This window comes from Clarias gariepinus, chromosome 22 (genome assembly GCF_024256425.1).
Source record: "Clarias gariepinus isolate MV-2021 ecotype Netherlands chromosome 22, CGAR_prim_01v2, whole genome shotgun sequence".
Classification (NCBI taxonomy): domain Eukaryota; kingdom Metazoa; phylum Chordata; class Actinopteri; order Siluriformes; family Clariidae; genus Clarias; species Clarias gariepinus.
The window spans coordinates 26,896,717-26,908,299 of NC_071121.1; the positions used below are offsets into that span (position 1 = coordinate 26,896,717).

Here is an 11,583-nt window from a genome sequence, read left to right on the forward strand (position 1 = left end):
TTCCAAAGAACTGACAAGTTGAAGCAGACTAGTAAAGTAAGACTAGTAAATCATGCAAATATTAAAAAAAGGTGCATCTGATTTCATTAATTACTTGCAACGTAAAGATGAATAATGGATTTTTTTTTTATTTATTTATTTATTTTTACATTAAAACTATGTTAAGACTTGTCATTGGAACAAATGGAATACTGCTAGGAGTTTCAGACCAAGTTTTCTCTCTATAAGTATATAGAAATCTCTGCTCCCCTTCATTCTTCTGAGATCTGTTAAAACAACAGAGGAGAATAATATGGAGAATTGAAAAATAAATATTTTAGACCTGCTAAGCAGTTCATGCTCTCAATATACTATATTATCAATGTAAATGTAACATTTAATAAGAAAAATCACATTTCAAAAGCAAACAAAATGTATAATAATAATAATAACAATAATAAAAAAAAATAATAATAATAATCATAATTATTATTATTATTATTATTATTATTATTTTATTGTTGTTGTTTAATGACAAAACTCTGTTTACCTTGAACAGAAATTAATTGTCTGATAAATTAATAAAAAAATATTTCTATGTTGAAATGAAATAAATATAACTTTTTATAAGCAACATACTTTCAAACATAACATGATACCCAAACTTATTCTTCTTTCTGTACCATATATTCCCTCCCATGCCCCTCCTTTTCCTCTCTACCAATAGAGACTGCAACTGATACTTTTCTCTCCTCTCTCTCCTTATTCATGGGCCTCTTATGTCCTCTGTCCTCTAAACCAAGGAAGATTTCTTGTCCTGCTCCTTGGCTATCCGAGGTATTACACAACAACAGAAGAGAAGTAAGAACTGCAGAAAAAAGATGGAAGAAATCACAGCTTTATACAGATCTTGTCTCTTACTGTGCTCCTTTCTCCAAATTCTCATGTGACATGATTTCTGTAAAAACTGCCTTCTATAGAAATAAAGTGAAAGCCTCTGCACATGATCCTGGCAAACTCACCAATATCTCCTTTGTGGACACCTGCTCCATCTACTCTGACTGCTGATGACATTCTATGATAGAAAAGTTACACCAATCCACCACACCATTGGACTCAACCCAATCCCTACACCAGGACTTCCCTCCCTTAGCAGAATTCTCGAATCCGTCAACTGATGAGATTCAGTGCATATTCTTGTCCCCCAATCACGGAGGGCAAGATTATCCCAATCACAAGTCCTCCTTCCCTTCATCACAACCATCATCAACCATTTTATATCATCTGGTCATGTTCCTGCTGCACTTGCACATTTTACAGAGACTGTCCCTCTGTCAGTCACTGAAAAGCTCCATGCTCCTAGATCAGCTAAACCTTCATCTGTCCTCATCCTCCTGGACCTGCCAGCTGCAGTTGACACAGTAAACCACAAGATTCTATAATATGTATTATTCGCCATGGAATCTGAGTAAAGTCATGGCAATGGTTTGCTTCCTACATGGAGGTCACATCTGCCCCATGCAGACTCTCTACTGGTGTCCCATGTGGCTCAGTACTGGGTCTTCTTCTGTTCTTCGTCCATACCTACTGTACACTAAAAAAAAAAAAATAATTAAATTTTACAGGGAAAAAAATGGCATCTGTGGTTGGCAAAACTTTATCGTAAAAAATACGGTAGAACAATCATTGCACTGTAAAAAATAAACTGTTAATTATTGTAAAAAAACAGCAACTATGGTTGCCAAAAATTTACCATAAAAATATGGTAACAATGTTGTTGGTTGAACACGATTGCACTGATTATACTGTATATTTTACAAATTTTAATTGTTTCTTTACGGTTTATAATTGTCAAATTAATATGTTTATGTTGTTATAAAAACAGTTTATACCTGTTCTTGATTGTAAATACGTATTGTATATATTCGTATATACTTCTGCACTCAGTGGCTTAGTAGGGAGTCGACACCATTTTAGTGGTTAGGAAGGGAGTAGAGGAAGTATTTTGCATTTCTGTTTCTTTACTTTTGGTGCATGTTAGTTGTTTCACTTCGGGACTATGTAGAGGGAATTGTGTTTATTGTTTTGGCCTTGTCGGCTTCTGAAGCTCACAGCCATTTTTTGGGGGGATTTGCTTACGCACTTTTGTAAAATAAACACTAAGCAAACACACTTTTGTTCTTGCCCCTCCTTTTTTATTCCTGTTATGAACCAACCTAGACCGTGGCATAACAGAATTGGGGGCTCGTCCATTGTTTTGTTATTTGTCTGCTGTTTTTTTTTTTTTTTTTTGCCTATAGTGTGTGTGTGAGCTTTAATATGGCAAAGAAATTTAATTTGGACGAGTTAATTTGTCCTTCAGTGGAGCAGTTTGAAAGGTGCAGGAAGGATGACTTTTTGCTGCTTGCTGTCTTTATGATATGCATCTCGGTTCCACGGAGCGCGAATAAGCGCGACATCAAGCAAATGCTTCAAAAATATGAGAGCTGATTAAACAGCTCGTTCTCATTGTACCTACCAAGGCAGGTGTTGCAAATCAGTCTGGTAAGTCTGGGGATTCAGGTACAGCAGAGGCTGTAATCGAACCCAAGGACCCCGCATGCATAGATCCTGGTAGTATAAATCTGGCTATTAAGAACGCACGTTTTGAGAAAAAGAATCTTGTGAGCTGCCGCGGCAGTGCACGAGAAGCTGTGAAAATGCCATTCATTATTTGTAGAGGGCAGTTCTGTTTCAATCTGAAGTATTCTGTGTCTACTGAAGCCGAAAATGTGTTATCTCTCTTAGGTGCCCATTAACAGCAAGTGACAGAGCTCATAAACGTGTCAAGCTCAAACTGTAAATACTGATATGTATTTATTGTTCATTTTCTTCTTTTCTTCAATTATGCTTTCTCTATTTAAAATTATTATTATCATTATTATTATTAGTAGTAGTAGTAGTAGTAGTATTGATCCGAATTTATTAATATTATTATTGTTATTATTCTTATTATTGTTGTAACGCACCTGCACGTGTGTAAAAAGACAAAGTACAACAAAAAAACTACAAAAATGTATAATATGTTAGCCTAAAACAATATTGTTTTATTGTGTTTATGCGCTTTAAATATACACTAAACAATAAACACTGCCTTTTACAAAGTGAAAGTAAGTTTTGTGTGCGGCTTTTTGATCAAAAGGCTGATATACGCATGCGCAAATATGAGTAGATTTACTGATAAAACTGCAGACATACTCCCCAGAAATGCAACAAACACAAAAAATATATGCTACTCGCTAAATACAGCATGACAGAATGCAGAATCCCTGGACTTTGACTGCGCTTCCTCCATTCATTAGTAGTAGTAGACTAAAATGCTGGGTTTTTGTAAACACATCGTTGGGTTGTTTATGCTGGGTCAAAATTCTGTGTTTATTTCGCGTACTTTAATCACACTGTTGGTTTGCTTTAACTATGAATAATAAAAGTGCTACATGATTAAACTCAATGCAAAAAACGGAAAAAGAAATGTCTTTGTTTCCTCTCCAGACCTTTTGTCTGCATCACAATAAACTAAAGCTCAGCACGTCCTCTTTCCTTGTTTGAATCTGTAAAATTTAAGTAAAATATATTTTGCATAAAGGCCTAAATAATCATTTTTATTTATGAACGGGTGTAATGTGTTTTATCTAGATTTGATCTCCAGACAATCCCTAGGCGCTCTGAGCTCATGAACCCACACATCTAAAATAGATGCTAAAATATATTTTTTAAATAAACTTGTGCTACTGTTGTTTACTTACAACATTTGTTAATAATTTTTTTTTATTTAAATGAGGTTTGGGTTTAGGGATGTTGAGCCCATTTCCTATGTAGTATAATCAGAGCTCTACCGTAATTCATAAATTATGTTTATAATAATGAAATGAGATGCCCTAAACCACGCAATTCATCGGTGTGCGTAAACCCGCAGCTTGCACTTTCACTTAACAAAATGCGTGCGATTTATCAATAAAAATGCAGACAACACGCCAACGCCCTTCGATGTGAGCCGATTTATTCAAGTCATAATATAATATAACATATATTTGCTGTGTAGTTTATTTTTTTTCTGTGCATCGGAATTGCATTTCAATGGATGTTTCATGGTGCTCCAGATGGCCAATCCTCTACTGCTCAAGACTTTTAGGACAATCTACCAAGTTTGTTACAGTAAATAAAAAAAAAGTATCAAATCCAACTATTTAGTCTGATTTAATTGCTATCATTATTTTTTTTTATCTATTTTATGGGACAGCACGATCCTAGGTGAACACTCACAGAATCCCAATTACTGTAATCCCTCTTCACACCTTTCATTCACGATAGGTTTGAAGTTGTCAACGCCGTTATTTTTACAGATTTTACAATTGATTGATTGATACAATTAAAGACTTTCAATAAAGCAACAGCACTATAAGTTTAACAGATACCATTATTTTACAGATATTTGCTAAATTTATACGATTGAAGACCTTCAATAAATCAACAGCACTATATGTTAAACATTCATTAAAACAGCACTAGACGTGTAGCAGCAAAATGTTTTTATTTTACAGTTTTTTTTCCGAAATTATTCCACTCAAACACATTAAATAAAGCAAACATTTAGCAGGGAAACACAGTTATTTACAATTTTTTTCCTAAATTCAAGATCAAACACCTTCAAATAAAGCAATAACACAAAACATTTTTTTTATAAATTTCTATGAACACACATGTTCAAAAAAAAGTTAACACAAACTTAAGATGACAATATTTGTAAAATAGCCTGTAGAATTGTGACACCGTATATTACAAATATGATGCAAAATACAATAAAAAGGAGTTCAGTTTTATAGCATTACAATAAAATTCCAAAATGAAAAACAAAATAAAATATTTAGACTATTGTGCTATAACAGTGGAACATTCTCTTTCACAAACTTGAACATTGCTGTGAAATATCCTTGACTAAAAACCTATGAAGAAATGAACAATTTCAAACAAGATTAACCAATGTTCCAATTAAAGTTGGATTGAAAACTTACAAATAAAGTACAATGTGGTCCCTTTTTTTACTCTATAGTTCTTATATAATGTATGTGTATATTTTATCGTGTGTAACACTTGCGTAGCCAGAAAACTCTGGGTGTGCATCAGAAAAAGTGGGTGAGCCACAGGTGTTGTCAGATTAATGGGCAAAAACCATATAATAAAACTATATAAGATACATAGCCTTTATAAGACTCTACGTTTTTTTAAGTGCACGCACAATGAAGACAAACCGTTATAATCTTGTAAAATAATGAAAGCAAACAGGGATACAGCGCTATGCTGCAACGTATTCATAATCATTAGTCTACTTCCGCCGGTGCGGTGAGAGGTTGTGCGCGCGCGGCCCACTACACAGCAAAAGTGTTAGTATATTATGACTGAAATAAAGCGTCTCACATCGGCGTGCGTTTTGCACAGCGCCGCAAGCACAGCGCTTATTTAACACTTTTAAATTTGTGTCTGTTGTATTTCTGGGAAAGAGAAATCTCTTATAAATCTCTCATATCGACACGCGTGTTCATCTGACTTTAGATCAAAACTCAGCAAAGTAAAAGAGTGCATGCGCGCGCCGCGGGTTCACGTGAACATTTTACATTCACTAAAAGGTTTATTCACAGCCACATTTCAGCCACTTACACACAAGCTATGTTTCAGTCATAATATTCATCTTTCATAAAGAGAAGCGACATATACTTGCTGATTAAACACTACATTTTTTAAAAGTGAAAACGCGCGTGCGATGTGAGCAGCTTTAATTATTAATAATTAAATAATTATTTAATGTTGGACATAAACAGCAAAAAGCACCATGAATATTATTTTTTTGATGATTATTATTATGTTCTTTTGCTGTTTGGGTTCAGCGTTTAATGATTATTTGAAACTGAAACATTTTATCATACAAAGATTATTACGTTGTGCTCGGACCACTGAGCTTCTGATTCCAAAATTGACATTTTTACCGTTAAAAATAAAAATGTTTTTACAAGCCCTTGAGCTGTTGTTTGTGCTTTTTTCTTTAGTAATAACAATAGACAGATAGAAACAGAGAGTCTGTCTAAACAAAATTAATTGCAGCCGTTTTGCAAAATGTCCATTTGCGCCACCTGGCGGTGATTTCACTAATTACTTTGAATTGCTATTTTGGCTGTTGCCGTTTGGCCGCAACAGAGTGCGCGGCAGTAATAGACATTCCCCTTGATTTTTTTTTTATTTAGTTATATATCATTTAAAACAAGTATTGTAATCAAACCAGATGTATTTCATATATTAAAAGTATCTCAATCAAATCCACATGCATGGAGTTTGTTTGTCTCCAAAATTTTTCAAGGAAGTTCGTTGAGACATAGGGATGAAAGACAATCCAGACAACATGTAACACCAACGTAAAAAATGTACAAAATAAGATCAAATCATCTGCTCAGAACTTTACAGCAAAATGCAGGAAAAGCCTCACAGATTTTTTTAAGTGCACATGGTGTTGTCATTACAGCAAATAAATAAGTATTAAATTACTCATCAAAATTGTTTATATAATTACAGGTTAGGTGGGATAAAGGCTGATAGGGTTATCAGGATTAGTAAAAATCAGTAGGACAGTTAAACATGCAATATTTTATACACAATAATTAACACATTATAGTAGCACTCTGTTTAAAATGTCATATTCGTGTTGGTTAATAGACTTAGTAAGACTTAGTTATACTCCAGTAATTCATATAGCATAAGAGACACACAACAGGACAATGAAAGTGGAATCAGATGTCTAAAGTACTTAAACATTTTAAAAGAAAGATTGGAGTCACATGAAGTGATCTGATCGAATGGCATGATGGAGAACAAGAGAAACTTTAATGTAAGCATCACTTCATGGAAAAGTGCCTTGACTATAAAAAGAGATTTAAGTCTGGCGAACATGGACTAAAAGAATACACCATAGCTTTCAGTTTTGTTTTCCTTCCTGATTTTTGAACACTGAGTAGAGATGGCCAGACTTGCCCATGAAACTCAATCCTCACATGAATAATTAATGAACAAAAGATGATAAAAGACAATGTTGGGAGCTGTCACTTAACCAGGCCAAACAAATCATAATAAATCTAATGATTAACTATAATGAATACTGATAGAAAAATTTGATTAACCAAAGAAATAAAGAGGAGCAACACAGTGTTTTTGAGGTACACACAGTCAAAAACTCATGCTGAAAAAGGGAATAGCTTTTGCTTTCTACTTGGCTTTTGAAAATGGTTAAAGTCTTCAAAATTTGCCATGACATGATGTACAGGACAGGGCACGTAAATCCCTCTTATATTGAAAGAAACAAAACTTTAGGAGTGTCAGGATGTACTGTATGCAAAAAAATTCCTCCCTCCAGGTACACATCCCAACCTTTTATCACCATAGTAGCAGTCTTTCTCTCAGACTTTGCTCACCCTGTTAACTACATAGACCTCACTTTGAAACATCAACAATGAAGTCTCAGGTCACACTGCTGCTCACCTGCATGCTTTTCTCTAAAGGTAAACTAAATTCATTTTATTAAATCAGTTGGTGAATAGTTTCTTATAGTTCGTATAGGTTTATAGTGTGTTTTTATTAATTTCTTTCCTTGTTTTAATTGTATTTTAATTTTTTTTTTGTTCTTTTCTGCAGCACTGTCATTGACTTGTCAAAAGTGTATACCAGTACTGGGGATATGCACCAGTGAACAGGTAACCTGTTCAGACCAGTGTCTGACCTCATCCACTTCTGTGTATATGAGTAAGTGTGTTTCTATCTATCTATCTATCTATCTATCTATCTATCTATCTATCATCTTCTGAATTTTCCATTTAATGCACATGTAGTGTGTAAAGAATAACACAGGCCAATGTAACCAAAATCACTATGAATTGGCAAGATTTTCTAATCGTCCTGCTATGTGGAATGTTTTACAGGTGGCACAAAGCTTACAGATAATATTATTCAGTCTTGCGGAACTTCAGAAAAGTGTGTAAGTGGAAGCCTGAACCTGGGAGCAATAGAAGTGACCACCAGTACCCAATGCTGCAACACTAATCTCTGCAACACTCGAACACCACCAAGTAAAACACAAAGTTCTTCAAAATGTTCCTCACAAAATAGTTTTAATTTTTTCAAATATTATTTTAAATTATACGTGGACTAATCTTTGACTTTTACTATTGTATTGTATGAGTAATGGAAAAAAAGGCATAGTATATAGTACTGCAGATTACCATACATTATGATTTCTCTCAAAATTTACAATTTGCATAATATTTTAATCATGTTTGCTGACATATGTAACACAATAAGCAGTTTGGTTAATTATATTCCTCTTTTAAGAACTGTCAGAGCAGTCTCCCAATGGTGGAGTGTGTTACACCTGTGGCTTAATTGGCTGCTCAGGATTGGTGAGCTGTAAAGGAGATGAAGATCGCTGCATCACTGCATCAGGTTAACAAAATTTCTCTATAACAAGCAGAGATCGTTTTTATGCTTCATATGGTCTATTCATTCTCTAAGCATTTCTTGGTTGAGTTCTTAGTGTTTTGTTATCAAAACAGGAGGAATTAAAATAATGCTAAATAAATAAATAAAATCTTCTTTAAGCTCCTGAAGACACCCTAATGTATTATTTAATAAAAAATCTATTTCTTCACATAGAAACTCAGCTCATTGAATATACAAATTCAGTGATGCCTTGGCTTCATTTGCATATGACAAAAGCAAAACTGCCACACCTAAACACACACACACACACACACACACACTCACTCATCTTCTATACCACTTTATCCTGTATTCAGGGTCGCAAGGGCCTGGAGCCTATCCCAGGACATTAGGGCATGAGGCAGGGAACAGCCTAGACAGGGTGCCAATCCATCGCAGGGCACACACACACACACACACTCATTCACACACTATGGGCAATTTGAGAATGCCAATTAGCCTAACCTACATGTCTTTGGACTGTGGGAGGAAAAACCCGGAGGAAACCCACCAAGCACGGGGAGAACATGCACACTCCATGCACACAGAGACGAGAATCGAGCCTGGACGGGAATTGAACCCGGACCCTGGAGGTGCAAGGCGACAGTGCTAATCACTACACCACCCACAAACATACAGTGGTGTGAAAAAAGTTTTTGCCCCCTTACATATTTTTATGTTCCTTGCATGTTTGTTACAATTTAATGTTTCAGATCCTCAAACAATTTTAAATGAAGTTTTTGTTTATTATTAAAGGAAAACAACATCCAAAACTACATAACTAGTTAACCTAATAACTGGTTGGTCCACCCTTAGCAGCAACAAATGCAATTAGGCATTTTCAATACCTTGCAACGAGTCTGTTACAGCGCTGTGGAGGAATTTTGGCCCACTCATCTTTGCAGAATTGTTGTAATTCAGCTACATTGGAGGGTTTTCGAGCATAAACTACCTTTTTAAGTTCATGCCACATCATCTCAATTGGATTTAGTTTAGGACTAACATCACTCCAAAGTCATTTTGCTTTTGGATTTTGTTTTTCCTTAATAATAAAAACCTTCATTTAAAAACTGCATGATGTGCTTACTTGTGTTATCTTTGACTAATATTTAAATTTGTTTGATGATCTGAAAATCAGTAAGAGGCAAACACTTTTTCAATCCACTGTTCATACATACAAACACACACATATCCACCTTTATAAATAAACTTTTGTTTTTGTTATTTAATAAACTTCACTTTGAACTGACACACCTAATGTCTTGACTTTGCAGCTACAAGTATAAACTGCATACTGTTTATTTATTAGCATGGGTACAATATGTTTAAAAGTGATTAGTAGTTAGTTGCAAGGTAATGTATTAAACCTTTGACTAGATGCTCCTAAATCTGCACTTAACTTTAATAGGTTATGTACATTAGGAAATCTTTTACCTGTTTGGGTATGTTCAGTTACACCTCTGAGAACTTTCTGTTCACATGTTATTGGAAACATGTTGCAACATAAGGGACTTCTATAGCTTTTTCTGTGTCACTGTGACTTACTACTGTTGTTAAGACTTTTAGAAGCTTCTTTACTCTAAAACAACATTTCCAATTAATAGCAATCACACCAGGGATATTACCCCTATCTCACCTACGTGGTTTTGCGCAGTGGCCATGAGTACGGTTCATCATAATTCACTGCGAGTTTTTTTTTCTCGAGTTTAAACATGTTTAATTTTTTTGCCGGCCCTCGCGGAAGCTTGCGGCCCTTACAGAACTTTGCGGAACGCCAGCTGGACGTTGGCGGGCAATCGCGGCGACTCACGGTGCCTAACTCCGCATCTCACCGTGAGTCAAACCGCATAGGTGAGATAGGGATATAAAACTTTTCATAAATATTTCACAGTATATACACAGTACAGTCTACTCTAAATTGTACCTGATTGTACTGAAATGTCAAGATCAAGTCTATAGTGACCAAAAATATTTTGTGACCAACACATTTTGGACTGACAGTTGAGGGGTGCTTAGTTATACCCTGATGCGTGTGGTATTTTATTTCATATAATGAACAAATGTTTTTTGATGAAATAATAAGTATACTTCTTAATGGTGCATGTTTATAACCAATTTGACCGACATCCCACACTGTCACATACTGTAAATTAAATTTACTGCCTTAATTAGATGATAAGCATTGAGGTTACTAAGAACTAAATTAAACCTACACGTACCTAATTTAACCCTTCCCCAACCGCTCTTTATCTCTCTCTCTCTCTCTCTCTCTCTCTTTCTACCTCAGTTCAACAATTGGGCATTACCGTGTCTATGAAAGGATGTGCATCTGAAAGTCTCTGTGTGGCAGCTGCATCATCAAGCATTCCAGGAATCAGTGCTACAAATGTAAAGTGTTGTAAGGGAAGTCTGTGTAACGGTGCTGGAAGCTTTAAACGGAATTTCCTCCTTCATATCCTTCCTCTGCTCTGCTCCGCCCTCTTCTTCTGACCTCAGAGCTGATGCACCTACATGTTTATAGAAAACAAAATATGTGAAAAGTAGAAAGCAACCACATGGTTCTTTTTTGTCAGCATGCTTAAGTGTCTATTAGGTAAAGTGAAACATTATTATTATTATTATTATTATTATTATTATTATTATTATTATTATATTTGCAAGCAAATGTAAAATAATAGGAAATTTTATCTAGTAAAAGGGTAAAAATATACCTGTTGTGTTTTAGGTACATTAAATGTGTTAATTTTATTTAACAATTCAGTTTGACAGCAAAATTTTAACTCCAAAATAAATATTTTGAGATTTTTTTGTAATAGTTATTGTAGAATAAAGATAGAACCATTGCAAACTGAGAAATTATTTTGTACATGATAAAAAACACAAATGCGAAAACATTATGAATTGTTTGATTTATTAAATATCAAATATCAACGTGAATTTTATTTTATTTTACAATTTACACCCAATAACCACACTATACCTCCTTTCCAAACTTTTATTAAAATAGATATGCAGTACTATCCCTCAGTAGTGTTTGTGGTCATTTAAATA

General features: G+C 34.6%; 1 protein-coding gene across 1 annotated transcript; it reads left to right on the top strand.

The window, feature by feature from the left end:
• Window positions 1–7,510: 7,510 nt before the first annotated feature.
• Window positions 7,511–11,022, top strand: LOC128510866 (phospholipase A2 inhibitor NAI-like). Its single transcript, XM_053483410.1, has 5 exons — window positions 7,511–7,559; window positions 7,693–7,800; window positions 7,977–8,123; window positions 8,386–8,496; window positions 10,820–11,022. Exons 1-5 carry the CDS (start codon window positions 7,511–7,513, stop codon window positions 11,020–11,022), a joined length of 618 nt encoding a protein of 205 aa, XP_053339385.1.
• Window positions 11,023–11,583: the final 561 nt, after the last annotated feature.

Excerpts from the sequence above, each read along its gene's own strand:
- LOC128510866 (XM_053483410.1), top strand. The coding sequence starts at position 7,511 with ATGAAGTCTCAGGTCACACTGCTGCTCACCTGCATGCTTTTCTCTAAA. Across the intron at positions 7,560-7,692 it reads CTGCATGCTTTTCTCTAAAG|CACTGTCATTGACTTGTCAA; the intron begins GTAAACTAAATT and ends TCTTTTCTGCAG. Across the intron at positions 8,497-10,819 it reads TCGCTGCATCACTGCATCAG|TTCAACAATTGGGCATTACC; the intron begins GTTAACAAAATT and ends TTTCTACCTCAG.